At 31.6% G+C, this 26,912-nt stretch overlaps 1 protein-coding gene across 3 annotated transcripts in view; it reads left to right on the forward strand.

Moving 5' to 3' along the window:
• Positions 1 to 26,912, forward strand: part of LOC111416328 (ras-GEF domain-containing family member 1B-like) — a 116,704-nt gene that overhangs the window by 63,269 nt on the left and 26,523 nt on the right. Inside the window, exons 2-3 of one of the 3 annotated variants that reach the window (XM_023048321.2) lie at positions 14,005 to 14,741; positions 14,899 to 14,958. The exons of 1 other annotated variant lie outside the window; for it this stretch is intronic. In XM_023048321.2, coding sequence (XP_022904089.1) covers positions 14,016 to 14,741; positions 14,899 to 14,958 — 786 coding nt within the window. In that variant the 5' untranslated portion in view covers positions 14,005 to 14,015. The remainder of the gene's footprint in view (positions 1 to 14,004; positions 14,742 to 14,898; positions 14,959 to 26,912) is intronic. One more of the 3 variants, XM_023048329.2, reaches the window with a different exon arrangement.

The raw sequence follows: 26,912 nt of genomic DNA on the forward strand, positions 1-26,912 counted from the left end.
TGGGGGTTCTTGCTATTCAGCAAACCTTTTAATTTCTTCTTTAACTGCTAGAATCGGGTGGTTTCTATGTATATCGGAATTTTGTACATACCAGAGGGCATTAACTATGTTTCGTGGCAGTTTCATCTGGAATATTTGAATACACTTGATATTCGAGGTACTGATCCAGCCCCAGAACTGGATGCCGTAGTGTGATATTGGTGTCAGGATCTGATTGTAAAATGGTAGTACCTGTCTATGTTTTAGAGCTAATTCCTCTCTTTTCTTCTTTACATACTCTTTCCATCTAAGTTTGGTATACAAAGAAGGCGGTGGGTTATTTCAGTTTATTTGTAAAATTTATATGGACGGGTTTCAGCTCGATTACTGTTATTCTTTCATTTTTTCGGTCAAGTCCAGTATTGCATTGCTGTTTGTAGTTTTCCACTGGATAACTCTCGATTTTCACTGTAAGTAGTATTGTTATCTGCTAACATAACCCCCGTAGTCCTCTCCAAATCTGATATATCACTAGTATATAGTAGATGCAGGGTAGACCAGTACACTGCCTCGAGGTACTCCCGCTTTTATCTTTCTTCTTGTTTAACTCTGAGTCTGTCCAAGATATACGGTGTTAATATGTCTACGTATTGCATTGGCAGTATTTTGTTTAGTTTGTGCTAAACTTTATCAAAAGCTTGTGCGACTGCCGAACGGACTATCTTTTCTATCAAGATCCGCTCAATGGTATCGGTTATTCTATACACTTGGTTTGTTGGTTTGTCTTTTGCCTGAATCCAAATGGATAATCTGCTATTAGGTTATTAGTTTCTGTTGTTGGCCTCAGTCTTTTGCAGTAATAGTGGAAATGGTCCTAAAAATTTAAGGTTGATCCCTAGCTTTGGCAACATTATAACCTCTACAACTTTCCTGTGTTGAAGAGGTAGATCAGCATGACTATATATTTTCTAGGAAGGTACTTTAAGATATCTCCTGTAATGAGATCGAATCCTGGATCTATCAGATGCATAGAAATAAAAAAAAACACTGACTAAACCACGTCCAGTTTGTTGTTATTAACGACGTTTCAGGAATAAGAAATAAGAATAGTCTAACGCGTAGGTATTACGGTACCAGATAATTTGCAGTTACGACGGGCAATTATAAATAACGATAAAATATTAGTCAATTAACAGATGTGGGATCTTATTGGACGAGAATTAAGTTGCAAATAACAGGCTGATCTCTTTTTAATTTAATATAAGTATAACAAAAATTGTTTTAGATACTTCTCTCAACATCACAAACATAAAAAAAGACTATCGGATTATCATACAGTAACAATTACTCAAAAAAATCATTATTAGCTTGACAATTATGAATGCTGAAAGTTTTTGTTTTAAAGAACGAAATTTTATAAGATTTTCTGTTTTCGTTTAACACAAAATGCTGATTCTAAATACTTTCTTTGTCTGCATTCTACATCAAAGAAGTAAAAATCTCAAGATACATTTTAAAGATGTATGTATAGCAGATCAAAGAGTGAATAAAGCAAAATGAAATACGAGCACTTTGCTGGCGAGACGGTTTGCTATCTGACGATGTCCTTTTCAAGTGGTACCCATAGAGAACAAGAAGAGCCGAGCGCAACGGGTCCAATTAACCGTCATTATCGGTCCTGAATCCACAATGACGGGGCCATCTCGGGTTCTCTCTCAATTCGATAATGGCACGAATGGCGTGAGCGCCGCCGAGTCACAATTTTCGACCTTGGTTCGTCGTAACTGCAAATTATCCGGTACCGGAATACCTACGCACTGGACTATTCTTATTTCTTATTCACGCGACGTCGTTATTAACAACAAACTGGACACGGTTTTGTTGGTATGCTTATTTTTTTTATTTCCATGCGCACAATTTTTTTGCCTTGTCATTTCACTTCAAGGAAATAATGAAGATTATTTTCAACCTCCTCATTCTCTCAGAGGAACTTTTCAGTAAAGATACTTTTTCCAACACAATCCAATTTTGTTTTAAAGGAATCCTTCTTTGAAAGACTCTTTTGATATAAAATAGATGTCATTATATAAAAACCGTTTTAAAGAATCCACTCAATACCACAATAAATGAGATGCAATCAATTTCCAATTACATCACTACAATAAAATCCATCCAATTCCTTTTAAATTGGACAATGATTGACATCAACCAGTTAGATAACGTCCGTTAATTTCGTGGTAAAACGAACACGGATGGACGGAAATAGATCCCAATGACGTGCCCTTGGAAGGAAATATCAACAGTATAGATAAAATTATCTACTTTTTCCCCTCAACAAAAAAAAAATGAAAAAAGTCACTTCCACAAAAACTTCTTTTTAGTTACATAAATAGAAGGGAGTGATGGCTTTGAAGCATCGGAAATGGATGTAGATGACGTATTCTTGTATTAAAATCGCCAGAAGGAAATTGCGTGCGTTTGAAACGCGACGTCAGATCTATCACAATAGATAAAATTGACCAACTCTGACTGGGTTAGTCTAAAACGTTCGCTTCGACGAACTCGAAATATTTCTCTTCTCGTTTCGTTCCCGTTGTCGTCGTCGTTGGCTATTTCTGTGAACACGGAAAGGGAAGTCGACGAACGAGAAAACCAACCGATTTGAAAGCCCCCCAAAGCTAAAAGACTCGAGAACGAACACGTAAATACACGTGTGGTAACGTTCGTGTTCTACAATCGATTTCAATAAATCTAATATAGGAACATTTATTGATAGGAAGTTTAACTGAAATAATAGAACCAGTTTGTAATTCGGTATGATTAAAAATTTTAGATTGTTAAGCTTTTTTTATAATTTCATAATTTTTATGTATACTAACAACATTTGCAAAACGTCCATCGATAGATAATTGAATTTTAAAAACGTGCAGTAATTTCAAAATCATCACAATAAAGTACCACTTCAGGTTGCTTAATATTATATCTGAATGTTTTTCATAACTATGAAGACATCTATAACATATTACTAACGTATCTTTATTTTAGTTGCAAGTTAACATCAAAGTTAATCTTAAAGTATATTTGTTTCATAATCATTTCTGCATATTTTATTGAATCATTAAGGCATCTAACACTTTTGAGATCTACTATTCTGACAATAAGCGGGTCAAAATATTGCAAACCAGAATAATAAAATATCTTCTAGTATTCTGACCTGCACTAAATGTTAAAAATATACTTTAAGTAAAGGCAGAAATGAACAAGTAAGTTTTTCAGTGGTTTCAGTCAATTCAGATATGTTAAGCATTAATACATATCGAATGTAAGGTAGTATACACGTGGGGTTAAATTGACCTGTAGAGGCTAATAGATAATACTCGTATATTTTAACTTAGTAGGTGTGCCAAGCAAACCCACGTATTTTAACCTTGATGAAAGAATATGCTGATCTCATACATATACATTGTGAGTCTATTTGACTCCATGCGACAAGTTATGTATTAAATAGCGTTGAACAAGCTGTATAAGCCACAACTCCTGCTACAAAAACGCATGGATAGAATATACTCTTATCTAACCAAACAGCATATAATGACCAGAGAAAAGAAACTTATGGAAAATATGCCATCCGATTGGCCTTTAACAATTTGTCAGAAATGCATAAGAATAAGTACCTGTAGTAATTATGCCATATAGAAGCTAAACAACAAGAGATAACCAACAAGGTAGATTTTGTAGATTTTTAAATTCAAATTACAATAATCCATTTTAATGGGTAACCTTTGCAAATACTTAGGAAACTTCCTGAAAAAGAAATGATGATTATTTTTAGCATTTTCAACTCATTGGTTTCATTAAATTAACTTTCAATGCTCCATGTTGTTATCGTATCGTCTCAAAAATTTCTTACTTGTTACTGGCAAGATATTAGAACAAAATATTCTTGACAAAACCGCAACCACGTGTCTTACGGTATGTTAGGATATTTTACAGATATGCACAGATATATAGGAAAATTTGAACATTTTTGGAGGGACAAGTTATTGATAAGATCATAATGGCTTATTTGTTAACTTAGAAATGCGCGACAAACCCATCAACTGTAAACTCTAATACGGCTAATAAAGTTTCAACTCGGCGACCATGGTGTGAACCTATAATTCTTTTAGCGTGCAGATATACCTAATAATATGTTTACTGCTGCTCCAACCTATGCAGATGAGCAGGATGAGTGAAAGCATACTTTGGCCAAAAGATATATGAAATTTTAACCTCGAAAACAATTTTTATATAAATCGATCCGTTATATTGATATACATTCAACAAAACAACCTGAAATCAATAACCAACTGACTCGATACATTAAGAAACGCCAATAAAATGATAAATTAAGACAAAACGTTAAAAGTGATAAGAAAATTTTACAACAAAATCTTCACCAACTAATTTATGGGAACGAAAACATGATTTTTATAGCAGTATAAAAACGAAAAGTTTTCTTCCAAAATGATATCATGTCGGCTTAACTAGTATATGGCATAAGTCCCAAATCACAACTTATGCAGGAGAGCAAAAAACGTACTTATTTTCTAATAAGCCATGCAAGGAATACCTTATGTAGTTAGGTAGTGTTGAGAAACAATAATTTTTTCTACTGTTATGAATTGACTAAGGTAATAGAAAATACAATTTTTAGCAAAATTACTGGCTTTGTGTGTTTTTGTAGAAATTAATGATTTTTTGTTATGGAATTATAGATGTTTCCAACATAAAAAAAAATCTAAAGTAGGTGGTCAAATAATACTTAGTGATGCCCAAGATAATATCAATAAAAATAAGAAAACACAAACAATAAACCTGTGTTATAAAAGAACCACAAAAAAGATTAAGAATTCTAAAATTCATTATATCAGTTCAGATGTTGGTTATTCAATCACCATAAGGTAGCTGGTTATATAACTTGTGGTAATTTTTCGCTATTGTTGTTTTTAGACTCATGAGGTGATATCCAATTTTATAATTGGTACTAGAGTATTGTAAAGTGACTGCAAATCACTTATATTAAGATGGCTTCGTGACAACGCAATTTGTAGGGGATTGCATCATTTACAGTTTTTGTAATTCTAGTCCTGATGGTATTATTATACTGTAATTGAGTGAAATCTTAGAAGAATGTATAGTTTAAGTACTGATTGTAATATGGCATAAGAATTTTTTGCACACCGTTGTATATTTTGACATAATCAGCTGGAATAGTTATTATGGCATTTTTCAGATATCTTGATCATGGAATTAAGTAATATGTTTGCTACTATTACATTTCTGTTTCAACTAATACAAGCACCGCTGTAGAAGATATAATTTGGTTCCATCTTTACTTTTCAAGTCGAAGGCAGGAAATTAAGCACTACAAGTTTTGTTTTATAGTATGGTGCAGCTACAGTACTTGAGGCATACATGTCAATCGTTTATACTTTACGATTACGATTATTGCTATTTGAATTCTTATGCTTTTCTTTCTCAGTTATTGCTTCTTGTTTTTCATTGATTTTTTGATGGAGATTGTATTCCTCGTCTTCGACATGTTTTATTTGATGGGATATACAAAGATGGAGTTCAGAAAATACCTTATGGAATGCAGCGACACACAGGCATCGATCATCTAGGTATTTTATTGATGCTATCTATAAAACTCATATAATTCACGTTCTGTTTTTCTTGCTAGGTTCTAAATACAATTTAGAACTTGAATTTTTATAATAATGCCTTTCTATTTTTGGCATATAAACAAAAACGTCCTTTAAACGACTTCTTCTTTCTTCAGTCTCAGCAAGGATTTTTCAGTTTTCTAAGTTTCAGATTTTCTTTCTAGTCCAATTTTCCGGTTTAACATACTTTAAATCTTTTAAATAGTGTCCACTTATTTCTGTTTTTATTCGTTTTGGCAACAACTACCGCTTCCGAGATATGTAATGTTTCATAATTGTCACTTTTCTTATTTTCAATTTTTGAAGCAGGATCATCATTTGTCTAATAGCGGTCATCACTATCTGATTCTATGATATCTTTCTTATCGTCTTCGTTTAATATTCTTTTTGGATATTATTTCCATTTCTGCGCTAAGTGTTATTCGTTTTCTCGATGTGGTGTTTAATTAGGGTATTATTTTACTTCTCATAAATTATCCTTAGTCATGCCAGACAATGATGGATCGTTTGGAAATGTGATTTTTTTATCTTCTATTTTAACATCAATGTTTTATGATCCAAATTATTTAACTATCACTGTTAGTAATCTGTGCATATAAAGCCAATTTTAGTCATTCCGAAACTTTAGAAGATATAACTTTAACATTCATTTGCATCAAGCCTAATCCACATTTAATCTAATTATTATAACTTAAACTTTAATTCGCATCTCTGGTAATAATTAACAAACTTAATTTGGTGTATAAAATCATGTAAATCTTAACGTTCTTTTAATTCAGATTTAGATTAATTGATAGTTTTAAAATATATCGCACTGAATAACTGTGAAAATAATACATAAATTTGCAATTCAAATTTGCATTCCAAAAGCTGTGTTAAAATGATGTTTAATTGAACTTTATATTTAATTTTGATAAATAATTTTCTACTCTTCAAAAAATTTTTTACTAATACGCATTACATTCAACACAATTATTTAAGTTAATGTACTATAACATTTTAATATTTATTTTTCTACAATAGGAAATACCTAACTTCCTATTAGTATCTTTTGGTTCAATTAAGGTTACCTTGCCAGTTGGTACATGAGAGTGCAAAAAACTTACGCACGCTTGGCATGATGATAGACTCGTAGAGCCTCTGTACGAGTGCACACGTGCAGTCATTTAAAATCGCTCAATGCATCCGTATTTTGTTGTAAAATAGTAAAGCCACGAGAAAATAAAGAGCTTAAATGAATCGTCTTTTCCAAGATTTAATTGCATTTTACGATTAGTTGTAATAAAATAAGTCAAGCAAAGTTACGATGGAAATATTGTGCTTACAAATAAATTTGTAATTAGGCCATAATTTTCTTAGGTTGATATGCTGATATCTTTGATTAACGTTTCATGTTACAATTGATTACAATCATTGATAATGACATAAAGTAATAGAGTTAAAAATAGTAAAATATTTAATCTTTTGAAATAGTGTGAAAAGAATGTAACGAAAGAGCCGTGACACGTTTCTTAAACTTGTTGGAGAAAGAACAGAATTTCTTTCGTTTACACTTTAAATCACCTCATGATTGGTTGACTGGTCTGTTCTCTTTTAAGCTTATTTCAAAGCAATAGTTGTTTTTTATCAAGCAGTAATTATTTATAAAATAGGTGAAAATGAATCACTATGCACCGGCAACTTTGCTATTTCTTTTAGTTTGTGAATTAGGTAAGTGAAAAGGCAAAAAAATTTACGAAAATATCGATTTTGAATATTAATACGGTTGAATTAAACATATCTTGCAAGGAAGTTGTTGGAATCTTAGAATTTATTGATAAAACTACTGAAATTTCAGAGGATTAAGTTTCTCCAGATTCAATTTAATAAAATTTAAATTATTATTATCCAAATTTGGGCTGCCAAAATAGAAAAAACTCAAAATTGATTATTCAAAATCACCAGTAGATATAAAACCAGTATCGTACTGGTCAAATCAAGCACATATTGGAGATTAAACTGTGAAACATATTATATATACAGAGATTTTTCGTCATTTTGTTGTTATTTCTAGCTATTATACTTTTAGCAGCGTCAATTTTCATTTTTAGGTTCTCTTTTTTAGATTATGAAAAAGGATAAGATAAAATTATTCCTGTTCTTGAAGGTTTTATTTCTTATAATCATTCTTCGATTTGTTTCGTTCAGCATTCCTTCATTTGATTTATCCCAGCCGGTTTAAAGTGAATTTGCTTAAATGAAAAATTACGATGGATTACTGTATTTATATTTGAATATGTATTATAACATAATCTCGATCACAAATTATACGTTTTTGGTACAACAATCTTTTACGTTTAATTTTTTTTAATATAATTATGTTGATTCAAATTTTGATTTAAATAATTTGATGATCCTTGACATCTTAAAACTTTTTTAACGGACTTTTTTTGGATACACACTTCCTGTTTCCGGTAATTTGAAACTATTATGTTTCGACGACACATTTAAACGAATTCAAACAACCGATCTGACTCATCGAATTTTTTTTGGAGGAAATACCGAGTGTGCTAAAACCGTAATTATTAATGTCAGATGGGATATAACGAGGAAGCCAACCGTAAAACGATTATTTTTTAACAAACATCTGTAGACGTTGATGTTTATTTTTGGTATCATTATCTAATCGCGATTTAATAAAAACTATTATAATCTATTTCAAAATTTATTAAGTAATTTACGAAAACTTTATGATTAATCATTTCCCTTCTACCGACGAAAACTTTTTTAAAAATAATCTTTTTTTACTCTATCAAAGGTGACGGGTTCTATTAAAATTTATGAGAACACCTGTCGTTGGTGTACAGCTGCCGCGAAGGTTTTTTCTACATAGTTTTTAAAAGAAATTGTTCATTTTTACTTACAATCAGTGTAGTACAATAACGACATAAACAGCTTTAAGTATAAAAATAACAAAAACGACCGTGTTGAAGAGAAAACAGCCAATGTTGGTAAGAAATCGCTTTTGAAATTCATAACACGACTTTTCTTGAAACTTAATTACGTGCACGGAATACGTGACATCGAAATCTTTTAATACCCAACAATCATCGGTCGGTTAATTCTCTTATAAATTGACTATTAAGTTAATTGATTATGTATCATTTATTATTATTATTATTTTTAATCTTAAATCGAAAGTAACACTGATAATTTGGAACGTTAATAATTACGTGTAATTTATCTTTGCGATATTAATTTATTTTCAACATGGTAATGATGATGAAGTTTGCATTTTGCTCCAAAATGTAGGAATGTTGCGCTAATTGCACCTCGTAAATTATGGATGTATGTGGAATAAATGGTTTAATTAACAAATGAGGCACAAATGGAACGTTTCATTCAAGTACAGTTATATTTTAAATTATTATTCAACAGAACAAAAGTTATTTTATCAAAAATTGTTTTAATTTAATTGGAAATTCTTTGTTAAGTTTGAGGAACAATATCGAAAACATGGAGATTAAAAATAAATGAAAACATTGTTGCTATTAGGTGTACTTTTATAAATAAATTCATTCTTTTATGATGATTTTTAACCACTGTAACAACCACAAAACTAACTGTATATGTTATGCTTTTGTGGTTTATTGATTTCATAAGTATAAGGAAGTATTAGTATACAAAACTTGATGCGGTTGGATGTAAATTGGATCACTTTGAAATAGGATTAACCGAATCTCCATTTACATAAAGTTCTAGTTATCTATTATGCAAAAATAATCACATAATAGTAGTAAATAAAATTCTCTTCAAAGATTAATGTTAGAAGCGAAAAAAAGAAAAGAGAAGTCTAAAAAATTTAAAAACTTTGCTAATAATATAACTTTAATACAACTTTCTTAAAAAGGCATAAATTTCTGAACACATGTTAGGTTTATTTGCAAAAACCACAAAGTTACAAGCAAAAGAAGCCTCTCAATCATAATAGTAGAATTACCAATGAAAAGTTCTTGTATAAGCTAAGTAAAAGAGGAGACGTATAAAGCGTTGTAGAAATTTTGACCTTAATAACATAAATGACGATTTTACCTTCAATTGTCACACATTTTTGCCCGCCCAGCGAATAGTTATGTAGCAAACTTGAGATCTACTCGCCCATTAGGTTGGATAATGAAAAGTAGCACGATATATTTCATGACTTGTAGAATCGGAAGCTTTAAAAAAGTTCCAGCCATCATTAAGCAGCTGTATTTTTTCTTAAATCCCGACTCTATCGATGCTAAAACATCTGCTCCGGTAAGATTATAAGAGAATGTTTTAAAGTGATTTAATTTTCATGAATAAAACAGTGTTTTGAGTGTGAGTTGTGTAATATTTATCCGAAATCACTTTGAAGAAATATCAAATTGAAAATTTGAATCTTGCTGAGGTGATTACAAAAAAGTTTGATAACATGTCAAGTTGGTGCAGCTTATATTTGTGGTAATGCTTCTAATTTCTTTAATGTTGGGTTCACTTGAATTCACGCTTTAATAATTTATAGGTTTAATAGTGTCGATATTTATATGGAAGATCTCATACTGTTAAGTATTCATAAAGTCTGAATCTCCCATTATCTTTTCAGCCATAAACTGGTTCTGTCATAAATCTTCTCTCAGTCATAAATCGTTACTGGTTTGTTCATCCCCTGTGCAAGCTCTAAACGATGGTCTCCTTTTTAACATGATCAAAAATCAGGGTTATTGATGTCCAATCATTATCGGCTATACTATCACCAGTGCAACTCTTAAACCAAATTGCATATTCCAGGCAAGGGAGTTTCTTTATTGACATCAAGTCTAAATTGAATACTTTTGTTATGGAACATGACTAGTAGGCATTCGTAACCAAAAACACTAAGGATAATAAAATGAATAGATTGGCGTGTCATAATATATTGTTTTTGACTGAATGGTTTCCATGCAATATTACATTGATATACTACTTGATGCAATATACTTTTATAATTTGTGGTTTCTTTGAGCATGCCACTAATTTCTTCGGTTGGAGTAATTGAAGGTAGGAAGGAGTATTGAATATTCAACTAATTTTGTGTAAGTGTTGACACTAGCGGTAATTACTACTAATCACGGTTTATACAAGCCTTACAATTATGCTAAGTTTTTACGATGGGGTTAAGCGGTTTATTGTTGTGATAATCGTGTGCATACAGTTTTTTCTTCCTATGATTTAATCATGGCGTCTTCAAGTATGCGTAAATATGTAAACATTTTCGTCAAAGTGCAATATAACAAGATTTGTGCTAGTATTTATATAGCTTATTTTGAAATTCCCCTTGGCAAACAATCGAAGTGCTAACGTTTGCTCCAACACCTGAGGCTTCGTCATCTGATCCAAATTCAATAAGGTTGAAAAATATTTTTTTAATTATTTGAGAAATATGAAGAATTTCATCTTCCTTTTTCTCATTTCCTTTTATGAATAAGGTTGACTTAATTTAGGGAATTTATTTATTGTTATGATATGTCAGGTGTTCTCAAGGAATTAAGTAAAATGGTAATTGTTTCTCGATAGCTCTAAGACGTCGCAAATGTATTCTGCATAATGGCAGTATTTATGATGCAGTGTTAGTTAGTTATTCAGTGCATTTGCGGAGAGGACGTAATGACATAAAAATTATTATCGATTTCTTGAAATATCATACGCACAACTAGATTTATGGGTGCATAAAAAAATTGCGAACTTTCTCATACGTCAACAAAGATGTATCACAAAACGTGTACGGTTTCTCTGAATGTGGAACACTTGTGTTTGAGATAACACTGAACCGAGTAAAAGTGGCCCAACCTTGAAACTCTACAAGTAGGTTTGCCAAATATTGTGAATGACTCAATTGTCCGGCGAACAAAAATAACTTTCCCTACATAATACTTCAAACTTCGCATAATGAAATAGTTTGCCTTTAAACAAATCTCTTTAGCACTACAAACAGTTTGTAACTATGACACTTTTCGACATCTTAGTTGCAATATGAGTTTTAATTCTGTATGCTCCCCTCGATCTCTTGCCAGTGAATTTTGATGCTCTGAGTGAAGAATGTCGTTTACTCATGTTTGAATATACATAGTCGTACTTATATTTATTTATGCAACGGATTTTTTGCCATAATGTTGTTAAAGTAAGAAATCATAACATTAAGGTACGAAACGCGTTTCTCAATAATCATAAACTAGAGTAAAATTCTTCTGTGATCGCGAGGACAGAAATCACAAGTAGAGTAAAATTTTTCAAAAATAGATTATTTATGGCTTATGACATAATGGCAAGTTAGGCAATGGTAGTTCATAATAAGTACCTATAAAACGAAATAGACTATATTTTAATGTCTTTAATTCCCTGATACCATCCAAATGCAACTTTAGCTCCGTTGCTGAGGTACTATAACATAGAGCGTTAAAGAGATAGTAGTAGCTGATGTCGCTTGCGACAATATTAAAAAAATAGTTGCTAAATTCGAGAGAGAGTCCTGACTCATAAAAAGTGCATATCTCAATGTCCATCTTATTAGTATTCTGTGCACTTTTTCTAACATATTTAAAAAGAGTATTTTCAGCAGAATCATTGTATACTTGTGCCAACATAATTTAATAGACCACTATCAATTTGACTTTAGAAGAATTATATTGAAAAAGGTTCTAATTGCTGCAATTCGATTTATTTGTCAGGTAGAACATGTCAATTTTGTGTAGCATGGTTTATTATATGCCGAATGTGTCACTTTCATGATCAAAAGCGGTAGAGATGTCATTGAAAAATTAGCTTTACATACATCTGTTAAATGGTGAGTCGCGAATGAGTTATGTTTGAATGAAATAAAAGCATCCAAAATGATATAATTATGAATCAAAGATTGGAAAGTATTGATGAGTCAATTTTTGTTTTAATTTTGGTAATTTTAGTTATCAGTCGTTTGGCAAATTCTTGGGAGTAAACATAACCACTTCAACATTGAAGTTTAGCACCATTTAATGTTAAGAAATTTTTAAAAAATCTTAAGCCTATTATGTCTATACGGAAGAAATAGTAAAACCATATGCTCTTTTTGAATGATTTCCCATTCACCCTTGCTAGCACACATGTCTTTGACTTGTTTAGGACTCTATGAACTGTTTGAAGCCTAGAATACAGGTAAAATTATCGACATGTGTTCTCGGCGTCTTGGCCCAGCGGCCCTGCCATCTGTTTATATACTGAATAGTATGACTATCTGTTCACGACTAACTAAAACATTAATGTGTATGTTAATGTACGTAGATTGAGTATAACGCAAGAAGGTGTATGTACTAAAACTACTCAATAATTTATCGTTAAATAGATCTTCCATTTCTTGCTATAAAACGTAAATTAGCATATTTCTTCGATTATATTTCATAATCTGAAAATGAAAACTTGTAAATTTAATGCTATGTTGTAAAGTACTTTGTAGCACAATAATTTAACATTGTTATTATTATTACACGATGCGTTAAATTTCGTGAAAATGAAAATGTTGTATTGAAAGAAAATCTAGAGCTTGCAAAGACTTTAAATTAGGCGAAAAAGGTATAATCACAATCTAATATATGAGCATATAATAATAATAATTATTATATTGATTTATTACCTTTTAGTTAGTTTTAATTTAAATTTTTTTAGTATAGTAACCACAACGAATGAAATTGTTATTTAAGTCGTTAAAAATTACATTTTCCTTCGGAATTTTGAAACAAAAATTAAAAAACAAAAGATTTTTTTTAAATGATTATATCATTTACCAACCGAATACAATCCCATATTGTAGAAAAAGAATTAGTATTAAAAATCTTTTTTGATAACATTTCCAAGAAGTGTAATAATATTGATTCACTTAAAATAATCTTTGAGAAATAGTGAATATTTGTGGAAGTATTGCAATCGTGCTACAATTTAATCACGAGATTCTAAATCGATACATTCAAATTACGTAATCTGAAGCTAAAGTACCATAGCTTAACACTGATTATGATATTTCATAGGAAGAGGTTGAATTCCGCAACATGAAAATATTCCTATATAACTTAATTGTATGTTTTTCCTATCTTTCATTTATGAATACCTAAATGTCATAAAGAAATTTGATATTGAATACGATTAAAAATCCTTTATTGATACTTATTAATTTTTTTTCAATTATTAATTCTCTGGTATTTATTACATTTTGGCACTTTTACTCATAGTATACATCATCCTTAAAACGTTACAAATTCAAAACAATAAAAAAAATTGATTGAAAATTATCTACTTCAATTAATATTAGATTAACAAACAATGGATGATCCGGAAATACAAGAAACCGTGGAATCAATCCTTGGTAAAGGAGTAAAGGTGGTTGACTGCGAGAAGAAGTCATCGATAAAAGAGGAAGAGATGCTGTTCATAAACGGCATACCGGTCACGTTGGAGGGCAAGGATGGGTTCGCGATAAAACAGGCGCTTATGACGGGCCAAGTGCCTCCCTGCGACCTCCTCAACACTCTCCTCATCAAGACCGGCATTCTTAAGGCTCCCGTTAAACTCGACACGACGCTCAGCGTCAAGTCTACGACGGTCACGAAGGAAGAGGTCATAGTGTCCCGGGATGGAAAAATCGTCGACGAGAGGAACAGAGAAACGAAAGAGCACAACTTCTATACCAGCGAAGTATCGGAGGTGTTCGAGCCCGTTAAGATTTTGCCTACAGCCGAGCTCATCAACTACCAGAAGAACGGGGACCAGCACGATCATTATTCGGATGATTATATGACCGAAAGCGAACGAAAATTTAGTAGTTCGTGTTCGAGTGATTCTAGTTTTCAATCGGATTCACAAAAACATCTTCGACCAGGAAATCCGAGTAAAGATTCAGGAATTCCAAGCACTTCAGTTTCAACCACGAAAATTGGACTCGCACCCAGTTTGGATTCGTTGAGTTCATTAGATGAAGTCGATTATAAAAACGACGTTTTTGGTTACACTCATAACGATACTCACAATGGATATAGAAAAAGTAGTATGGTAAGTAGTATAATATTTAGTTGAAGAAAGAAATTGTCGACTAACATAAATTTATATGGAAATGTAACTGAACTAACCGTTGGTAGTTGGAAATAACTAACATTAGACGGTGATCGTTAAAGCGGATAATTATCGGAACGTTTACTCTGTTTTTTAGCCCATAATATACGGAAGTACCGCACCTACTAACTCCACACTCGATTGCACATACAAGAAGGTAAGATATTGATAAAGTAGTTTGATTATAGTAAACAAACTGCTGTGTATTTAATAAATTATCTATGGAATTCTAATGTTAATGTAATTATATCTACTCTTATTAATCTTCCAATACATGCTTGCATTAAGAAAAATAATATCTTTTCTAACATTTGCCTTAGCGTTTCTTAACCAGTAATTTTATGCTTTTTATTCTCATAATTGCTTGAAGAATCTGATAGTTTTGTTGAAATTACGTAACTTAAAAACGAATAACCTTTTTCTCATCATTCTGGATTCACAGCGATGTTACGCAATAAAAAATAAAGATAGGAAATCCCGTATGTTTTATATTCAATGCCATCAGTACGTGTATGCAGAATATTCAAAAACTGCGACAATTAAAATTTTTATTACTTAATTGGTGAAAATTGAATTTTCTAATTCAATTTCCACCAATTAAGTAATAAAAATTTTTGAAAATATAGAATTCTTTCTGTATTTTCTAGCAATTTTCTTACACGAGTTCAAGAATTCGTTGAAAACAAAAATACTAATATTACTACTATTTCAAAAATTCGACATAGATACTATATTATTCAGAAAAATAATTAGTGATGTTAAAATTTAAACTACCAAATTTAGCTACAAAGAAAACCTGATCTGTTATCTTAAATCTTTTTAGAACACACTTATTTTTAATCTACCAATACGCACAAAATTTTAAAATAATTCAATTTTCTTCAATAACAGAAGAGTTTTTTTAACTTGACGTTACCTATCTATATACTGAGGTTGCAAAAATTTAGAAAATGCAAAAAGAAAATATGGTTACAAATTGTAGAAGCTAATTTGCCATGTGCATTGATACACGGTGTACATTTAAAGCTTCACTTAAACAGTTTGAATTGTAAATGTTGTTTTCATATCAAAGTAAATGTTTAACATAACTTTTAAGTATCTGATGAGATATAGACAAAGGTCTATAAATATAATAAAAGCATAAAATAAGAGGAAATAAAAATAGAGTAAACGATTTAACATGATCAAATATTAAGTAACGGATGGCGTTTCAAATATTTTTAGAAGTAGCATAAAGTTGTAAGCGAGAATAGTACGACGTACTATTTCTTTCCTGGTTTGCAAGGATTGTGTACTCTGCTAGAAAAGACAATTATTTAAAAATATACGTTCCAGGATCAAGGTATGTTGAAAATTATCATGGTTGTTGTTTACAAGATCTGTTCTTTTCTGCCTTATTGTCAGTCTATAAATTGACATAACTGGGTCTAAAGTGCATGTGGATAAATAACCCATGGGATTACATAGCTTAATTTCATAATGAATAAGTAATTTCGCAATATTGCTACTTCTCGCGGTTTCCGTTAATAAGAACATTGCTACTTCTCTTAACTTATAAACTTGTCGAAGAATATTGCACTATCTGTACTACCTTAGCCATATATGTCGCCCACTCTGGTACAACTTTTCGCAATATCAAACGTTCCTTGCTATTTTTGTCTTATCAATCTGAATTAAAAGCAGTTCCTTCAGAATGCAGTTTGGCAGTAACTGTTCCTGTGAATAATCAGATATGTCAGTAATGCTGCTAACAATAATATCATTTGGTAAAGAGTTGCTAGAAGTATATGTAGGATAAGGCAGAATCAATGGGAAATCTTTAAAGTGAAGAAATAGGCAGTAAAATATGATGATGATTTAAACATGTTGAATGAAACATGTTTATTCTCGTTGCAATGCTTGTTTTATTTTTTAAACCGACCCATAACTTTGAATCAATTATATTATGGATATTCATAAGTAATAATCTTTTCTATAACTTTTAGACCAGGAAAGAAATATAACAATTTTCGTTAAAAACTTACAAGTACAATAAAACTTTGAATTACAGTCCTAGATGACGTACTAGTAAGTTAAACTAAAACTTGAACTGACTTTAGACCTAGAAAAAGAAACTTTCGGGTTAAGCTGTATGTCTTTTGGAAAAGTGTTTAACGGTTCGGATGCCATGTCGCAACCTTCTTCAGAAACACTTCAAATTTTTTCCTAAAGCCCTTCGTACTTATACTAGTAAGTTTTTAAGAAGATTATGGGTTGATACTATTTATAAATAGTACCAAAAAAGGAAAACACATGGTGATGACCCCTCAAAATAGCGACATAGCGGCTGTAGCTAGTATCCAACCTTTTTAATTTATCCCTCAATTCATTTAAAACGTTCATGTGGTGACGCATTGTAAATGTAAATGTTTCTGTTTGGGCCTGATACGCTAGAAGAGAAGAATCGAAAACTTGACTGGCATCCTTTCCAAATTACCAGTGACAAAGACGATAGTGTTATAGAAACTGCAATACTTATTTATAACACTTTACCTAATTAAAAGAGTACAAATTGTACAATGGTTTTCATTTATCCATCGCACACTTTATGCATGTTATAATGTTAAGAAATGATGGAGAGTAAAAAGCGAATTAACTGTGAGATTCTGTACAAGTTGCTGATGAATAATGTGCTTAACCATCTTCGAATGTATTGAAAATGGTCGACAATAGATGGAATAATTTGAGGAGTCCCTAGTAATCCCCAATAGGAGAACGTGTGCCAGCTGCCACTGTTCAGGGAAGTTTAGCTATTTCATAATTCAATTTTTTTATCAAATGTTTTGAACTTTCTTATTATTATTTATATTATTTACTTTATTTATTCTATTCTTCTAAAAATCTTTGGGGCAGTAACCCGATAGCAGGTATGATTGTGATTATGTCCCAAGAATATCCTAACAATAATACGATATGATAGAATAAACTTTATTAAAATTAAAGCACGATTTGCACGATGGAGTATTACAGAAAATAAAATTAGTTTTAATTCTTTCTTTCTTTTATTTTTGTGTCATTGATGATAGAGAATTCGTGTTTCTTTAGAGAATTCTTCTGTTGGCAAATGGTTTCCAACCTTGGTCAACATTGACTTATGCTTAATTGTTTGGTAGATAACCTAACTGGTATTGATAACCCAATTAACAATTAGTACCTATCATTAGAAGCTTATAATAGTATATTAAAAAACAAGTTTCGTAAGACACGCTTGAAATGCACGAATTCAAGTTGAAAAACGAGTGGCGAAGCCACGAGTTTTTTAATGAATGAGTGCTTTAAGTCTTATGAAACGTGTTTTTTATGCTATTTTTTGTAATTCGCGTTTTTATACTTTTTTTTTAACAAAAATAAAGTAAATTTTGGCAATGTAGGGAAATAGGTAAATAGAAACTTTGAATTGACAATTAGAAACTGTCAAAACACAAAATATATTCACCTGAAAAAAATGTTTGATGTACACTTCCCAAAATAAGAGAAATTGCTCAGAGTCAATGTCCTCATCATTGTGGACTTTGTATTCGATGCTAAGAACGTGTTTAAACATCCATAGACAAAAATTGTCACATTGACAACTAGAAAAATCAATGACCCAATGTCACCAACTTGAACTGGTTCCATAAAATGTTACTAAAATCTCATTACAGCATCGGATGCTGTAAGGAGTCTCATTACAGCACCCGTTTGAGTACTGTTATAGCTTCCATTACCGTAGCGAATTACAAAAAAACCTTTACACCATTCTGATAGACTTTATCTAGTTCACCCATAAGTTTGTTAATCCAGTTCTGAGTTTTCTTTTGACGTTAACATCTTTAGTGTTTTTTACTAAAGAGTCTTCTATTCATTTTCTTGTTATAGACATTTGGAATATTTCGATTTTTCATATTTGTACCAATACATGTAAATACATGTAAAGGTGAAATCCGTTATTAGATACACGTGTTCTTTGCCTTTTGTTATAACACTATTAATTGATTGTTGATAACATACTAAGCCAAATAATAGTTTATAGAACAACTTTCTGGTCTTCTCGGTTCTTAATACATTTTTGAAAGAATAACCATGTATCGATCTGTACTTATTGATTGCTTTATAACAGAATTAGTTACTGATTTTCAATGTTTTTAGAGATTTGTTCAACTTTGCTTTAACTATTTATAAGTCTTATAGAACGTGTTTTTAATAATTTCTTCCAAATGCTTTTGACTAAATAGAATTCATGATTCATCTCAAAAATTACTATTGAGGCATATGATCCCAAGGGAAATGTTACTAAGTTGGTCAATAATATTTATTTGTATCTATCAGCATATTCATGTATTTGAATGGTTCTACCATGCGATATCTTTTTTGTCAGTTCACATCCACTCTGTCTGTAAGGCTTAAAATGTCAGGCTATAATGAATTGGTGCAATAATAATCGCGACTTGGGAAAACTTATGCACAGGTAGTTTGCCATGTCTAAATACTGCCATAGATGATCATATAAGTACTTGTTTAATGACAGGTACAGAAGTAAACCAGATGTTAATTGACGAATTTAATATACTACACTCAAAGTTTTGCGAATTACAGAGAATCACATTCATGAATGTGATTGTGAATTTGATAACATCTTAACCAACAGAAGAGCACAAAATAATCACACGTTGTTAATAAGCAGTAACTTCACTTCCCCCAGTAAGAATGTTATAGTTTCAAGTAAATTGTCACAAGAAGCGAAACCAAGGCAGTCAAATCATCTATAGATCTCTCAATCAAATGAGTTCCAACACTTATCATGCAAATCAAACCTGAAAAACTCACTCCTGAAAAAATTAGAATTAGGTTGAGAAAAATAAGGATGATAAAATAATCTCTTTATAGTCAAAGTCGGCGAAGTGGAATACCAAATTTAACGGACGAGTACCAAATATAATTAGTAAATTAGTAAGTTTATTGATTTACTATTAAATAAGAATTTTGCACAGCTATATTAGTAATTTTGCTGTTTTCATTTTAGCTGCATTCTTTTACAATCGTTAACATTTTTGTTGTATAAATCCCAATTTGTAAATTGTAAAATTTGTTTTTTTGTTTGTCATTTTGTAAACTAATAATTTAAGCATTTTCAAGGAAATAATGAGTATGGTTGAATTTTGTTTTCAAATAAGACTTCCATTTGGTGCATTATATTCAAATTGGCCTCAACTATCTATCAATCAAAGTTCAAGCTAACTTTTAAAATAATCAAATCATTCCAACTCAACTCTTTAAAATAAGCAAAATCGAAACCAAACGAACATCATGATCCAATATAGAATCCTTATATAATTTCAATTAATCACGTATTATCAACAAAATATATTTGTACTAATAAGTACAAATGGGTGCATCTTTTCTGAAACATACGGATTTATTTCGCTTGAAGTTACTTAATCAAACACATCTTCACCATACATATTTTTTTTATACTTTTTTGTTCGTTACCATTAGACGTGTGGCGTGTTATTTATGCACCCAATACGTCACTGCTGACGTACAACAGCTGCGAAAGCACGCCGATGATATCGTATTACTTCTTCGCCTTTCCTTTCTTTTCTTTCGTCCGAAGAATTAGGTCTCGTGATGCAGCTCTTCAGTTTGAATCGACAACTTTTTTTTCGTCTTCTCTTTGTTACACGGTCATCTGCCAAGCGTTTCTATCGTCGTTATAAAACTTATTAGTAAAACGTTAACGATCTTGCACTCAATAACGTAGTTACGTTATTATTTTTTTTAATAAATGTGCGTTTGCGGTTTGTAATGAAGTTTGTTGCGTATTAAAGACAAACTAAAAAAAAATACTGGTTGTATATTACAACTGTAATTAAATCGGGGGCCAACAAACCCATTTCTCGTAAAACGTAAAACAAGCTTTTACGGCTTACGGCGTAAAACTAATTTGGAGTTCCGCAAGTTGTACCCGTAATATTCTTATTGGTAATAATGTATGCAAGGTAATTGATTTACGAATATAACACGGAACACGGATTATAAAATATTGTATTCGATGACGTGTAATGGTTTTGATGAAATTTAAAATGTATTTTCAATAAATTCGATTATCTCGAAATGTTTTCATACAACATAACACAACAAATTCAAAATTAATTTGTATCAATTTTATTTAAAATCATAAATAAATTTGGATATTATCCAGTTTATCACACAGTTGTAATGATAATTACATAACAGCTTACTGTTGGGTAATTCAATACGATTGTAAATTAATTACAACAATAAAAAAGCTCATTCGCGTTACATAAAAGCAAGGAAACGACCAATTTAACTTTTTAACCACACCAACTAAACCCAACCCAAGATTATTTGTTACATTTGTAGACCTGTCTCGATCGTTTACAGGTTAAAAAGAAAATATTAGCCATGAAAAATAACGGTTATTATGGGATCGATTGTGTATTGGTGGTCGATTACAACAACGATGCTATTAAAGTGTCATTTCCAACGTAGAAGTCGCGGCTGTTGATATAAATTGCCGGAAATGGGCAAGGTTTCTGCGATCACGGGCAATAAAACGATTTGTATAATTACGTTCTACCGCTAATAAAACGAAATCTCTGTTTACCGAAGTCGTAACGTTTAGAGATTTTGAACACTCCTGTTTTTAGTACAATTTACCGGGAACGTTGATTTTATGGCTTTTGTTTGTTCGTCGCTCGGGATATATGCTTCGGTGATTTTATAAATTGAACAATTTGACCTGAACGAAAATTTAAAGAAAGAAAATATACGCCCTGGTAATGCTAATATTTATTTAATATTTTAATTAAGTATTCCTAGTTAATCTGCGACGACGACAAAAGATTAAAGCTCCCGTATTTACTTTGCAAATTAAGTTTGCGCTTTCTATTTATTTGGGTTTGAGCTTGTTTAGTCTTCAGTACCAAGTGCTATTTTGACTGAAGGTTAATTTGTACGAGTCAGCCGTTTTTGGAAATAAGCTTTTATATTTATATTCTTGTTTCACATAATGTATGTGCATAATTTAAAATTTTATTACAATGTATTCGGGTGTAATTTGATGCAAGTTGATGTGAGTAAATATATAATTTTTATTCAAGTAGTAGTAAAGTGGTACTTTATTTAATTGTAATTTGGTTTAATTTTAATTGTAATACTTTTGTTAATATTTCTAACATCCCAGTTAGTTATAAATATGCTTAACAGATTTGAAAGTAGAAGAATGTTGACTGTAGTCCACCACGTAATTTAAATTCGCTAAAAATCGCTTATTTGGTAAATAAGATTAAGGATTAAAACTTTTATAATAAAGTTATAATGAAAGTACTTAAAGAAATTGTTTCATTATGATATCAAACACGAAATATAATACATATTAATATTTAGAAGCACTTCAAAGTATATTTAACCCAGCTTTAGCGTGCTCTAAACAATTTGTTAGTTTCCATAAATCTTGTTATGATTTTTTTAAAACAACTCTACATGATTGATAGTTGTGGAGAATATGTTCAAAAAAAGTGAAAGCTTAAAATATAATTTTTTTACAATCTTAATTTACAATTAATTTATTGTTACTATTAAATTGTACCTAAATAACAAGCAAAATGAATACGAGCTAACTACATAAACATGTCCTCCTCCAAGATTAAACCTCACTTAAACTAAATTTAGCTTTGACACTATAAAAGTTCGTGAGGTTTAGTTCTCTTCAATCTTCTGAGTTCCTGGGTATAATCCAGGAGCTTATGGCTTTAACGTTGGGATGTCGCAGCAGTCTTTTTTCATACTTCGCTTCATTTCAATTTGCTTTAATTTGATTTCGTAGCCATTATACACTTACATAACGATAAGCAATGATATTCAGTCTAAAAATTTTTTTTTGACTACATAGTATAGTTGATTCTGGACCCGTAAGTCCAGATAGGCTTAATTATGGACTGATAAAATCTTTGATCACGGATTAAGATAGGAGCATCTACCGACTCACCTGTAAATTTGTGCACTTTTGATACTAATCTGTTCAGGTTTCTGTCTAATATGATGATTTGTGTTTAGTCTGCCATAAAGGTGGAGACCGAGATATTTTGTTGATTCTGCTTGAGGAATGAGGCTTCTTCCAACAGATACAGTTAGGTTGCTGTTTATTCACAGCAACATAAAATTAACGTGGACCGATTTCAAGGTGTTAAGCTGTATTTTCCAATTCTTGCTCCATTTATGAATTCTGTTAACTACTACTTGAAGTTTTTCCATAGCTTTCATTTGAGTTAAGATTTTTACCATAAAAATTGTGTCATCAGCAAATATCTTAAGCACAGTATCTTTAGAAATTAGAATATCTGGGGTATACAGTAGACAAAGGGCTGATCCTAAGACACTGCCTTGTGGAACTCAGCCAAGATTGGTTGACCCGAATTAAGTATACCCTTTTATTGGCACTCTAAACTCTCTTACAAAGCTATGATTCCAGTAGTGGACAGTAGTTCCTGTCAAACACATATGAAACGTTTAGGAAAACTGCGGAACAGTATTTTTGCTCTTCAAAGGCATTTTCAATAACAGTTGTCACTCTGTGCACTTGATCTATTGTACAATGGCGATTACGAAATTTAAACTAGAAATCTAATATGTTTATGAGTAGTTTAAAATGTTGTAACAGTAAGATTACTGTTACAACAATTCATCTTGCTCCGCCAGTTTGTTAGGCTTTTTTTTAAATTATCTGTGCGATCTTAAAATATTGCGGAACATTTATTTATTTATTTATTACATATTCGGGATGCATACAGGGAGAATATCCCCAACAAAGCATCCTCATAATAACGAAAATTAATATAAAAAATTGTAACATAAACTAAAATAAATACAAAAATAAAGCGATCAACAAAACATCCGCTATACGTTAGTTAGTACACATTCTCTAAAAGAGCGCAAAGAAACATCAAAGGGAGGTACATGGTTGAAGCCCTGGTTATAGGAATTAAGAATTCGAATTAATGGCGAATTTTGATAAAGGTTGGTGTTAGCTATGTTAAGACATTGATACATTGAAACTCAATTCAGGCAGAAGATCGGGGGTATTCAGCATGCCATTAACAAGCTTGAAAAGGAAGATCAAGTCAGAAACAATTCGACGTTGCTGCAGAGGCAATAAATTAAAGACTACACAATGCCTATCGTAATCCCAGTAAGGTACAAGAAATTTATGTGCCAAATAACGTATAAAGCGTCGCTGTATAGCTTCTATACGATCACGATACACCGCATATATTGGGTTTCATATTACGGAACCATAACATAGCACACTGTTGAGAAATGCTAAATAAAGGGTTTTTATACACAAAAAAATCGTGAAATTCTTACTAACCCTGATAACAAACCCCAAGTTTTATAGAGCTTTCCTCACCATAAATTCAATATGAAGATGAAATCGCAACTTGGAATCCAATATGATGCCAAGATCTTTTACTTTATCTGTGGACCGGATAGCAGTACCGTTAAAGTTGTAAGGAAAGTTGAAAGGATAACGTTTCCAAGTAAATGTAATTTTTTGGCATTTGTCATAATTTAGGTAAAGTTTGTTGAGGCGACAGTACTCATGCAGACGGTCAACATCCTCCTATAGTCTAAGGCAGTACAGATTAGACCCGATCCTTGTGAATATTTTATTATCGTCGGCATAGAGTAAAAACTTAGAAAATTTAAAACAGGAAGAAATATCGTTTATGTACATTACAAATAGTAAAGATCCAAGATTACTGCCCTGAGGCACACCGGATGTGATAGGTCTGTAACCAGATACAAACTTACCAATCCTGACTGTATAAGAATAGTATGATCGATTTTGTCGAAGACTTTGGAGTAGTCGGTGTAGATTGCGTCAATCTGAGTATCCTCGTTTAAAGCAGAATGAATAAAGTTTACATAGGACAACAGATTAGACTCCACCGATCGCCCAGACAGAAAACCATGTTATTCATTGATTATAGAGTGAGAAATAGAGAGACTAAGATATTCGTGGATAATTTTTTCAAAGACCTTGGGGATAGCTGAAACGATAGAAATAGGACGGTAATTGGATACCAACTGTTTATCACCGGATTTAAATATTGGAATAATGAAAGCCGTTTTCGAAAAAATACGAAACAGTGGTGTAGACAGCTCAGTAGCAAATTCTTTTAAGAATAAAGTTGGAATAACATTCGGACCAGGAGTAGAAGACTGGTCAAGATACAACAGAACATTATGAATTGCATTAGCGGAAAACCACAGCAAAACCCCAGAGCCATGGACAACCAGTGAGCTGTCGATTGTGCCATCTACAAAAACAGACAAGAAGTAATCCGAGAAAGCACAAGAGATCGCAGGACACGACTCAACTATGGTTCCATCAAAGGAAGTCATTGACGCTGGCATGCCGGATGAGGAATCCTTTTTGCTATTAACAAACGACCGTATCTTCTTTGGTTTCCCCAACACATCTGCCTGAATGGAACTCAGATAAGCAAAATTGAGAAAGATAGATAATCACAGTTGGGCCCACCGGACTTCCACTTTTTGTGAAATTATAGCTTTTCCTTAATAATACGAATGGTAGAACGGTTATACCAACAAGGGAATCGTTGTTTAGCTAAAATTCGTTGCGGAATATATTATCTATTAGTAGTAAAGGTAACATGCGCGTAAAAGACCTCAACCATGCCTTCCACGTCCATCCCGGCAAAGACAGATCTCCAATCAATACCGTTTTAATAGTTCTTTATACCCAAGGAATTTGCTTTCTTGTAAAGAAAAGAAAGACATATTTTAGTTTTAAGCAGGCATCAAACAATGATATTAACATTTACAATTATTGCTTGTCTCGGCAGTTCTTTCAGTAAGGCAGGTGAAATTCCATCAATTCCAGGAGCTTTTTTAGAGTTATTGTTGTTATCGATTTCCAGTGCAATTTCCATTGGTGAAACCAACTTTATAGTTATTTCTAGCTGATAATCTGGCGTTATATCTACTATAGTCTGTATATTCTTTGGTTGAAATATATTATCTAGATGTTGGGCAAACAGTTCAGCTTTTCCATCGCTGTGTCTGACCTATTGACTTTATGAATCTACGAGATGCTTTCCATAGTGAGTACTCTTTACCTTCTTCCGGGGTTAAAAAATTAAGATATTCGGTTGAATTTTTCATTTATCTGCAGCGTTTCTGGATCTACACCATATTCTTCTTGCTTTTTTTTCTTTTTGCAGCTGTCCGAATTTGTTCTATAAGTTTTTGAACATGCGCCTCAAGATCATCTTTATTTTCTAGTTTTGTGTTTAAACTAAATTAGTTTTCTAGCCTTACTCTGAACTTGTCCCAACTGAATCCAAATATAATACATAGAGTTAATAAAGATTTTTGATTGACTTGTTGAGATGCCCTTGCAGATGAAGAAGTCCAGTAGATCTGGTACCTTATTGTTATCAGTGGGCCAATAAGTGGGCTTACCACCTGAATGATAATTACAATTTGCGATATTAATTAATTTAATTTCTGAATGCTATTCATGGCCTTTACCAGGGGTGTCCACCACGAACTCCACGCTGTGTGTTTAACATTGAACTCCTCCAATGATGAACCTAATTTTGCAAACAATTCTTTGTATTGTTGTTACGTCATTTTGTGGTTCGGTGGACAATATCTAGCGCTGATAATTTCAGTATCATAATCACGTATTAAATATTTTACGTGAAATTTTGTCCAATTGTAAGTTTAGTGTACAATAGTATATTTTTTTAGTTTTCATTATTTTCGTTTCATCATTCCTTGAATCTAACGGTGCATGTTTGATAAATAAAGTGCTGAATTTTAAAAATCCTATCTCAAAAACAAGTTCAGATATTATAAAGAAATAAAAAGATCTATTCTATAAGTTTTATAGTTGTGGAAAACATATTGAGTAAAGTGAGAATATAAAAATCACATCTCAAATTCTAAATCAGATATCGTAATAAAATAAAAATAAAAATTACATTTGAAAGTAAATTTTATCTACTTTTAGCGTGTCATAAATAATTCTTTTGTTCCTAT

Source organism: Onthophagus taurus, chromosome 1 (assembly GCF_036711975.1).
Source record: "Onthophagus taurus isolate NC chromosome 1, IU_Otau_3.0, whole genome shotgun sequence".
NCBI classification, from domain to species: domain Eukaryota; kingdom Metazoa; phylum Arthropoda; class Insecta; order Coleoptera; family Scarabaeidae; genus Onthophagus; species Onthophagus taurus.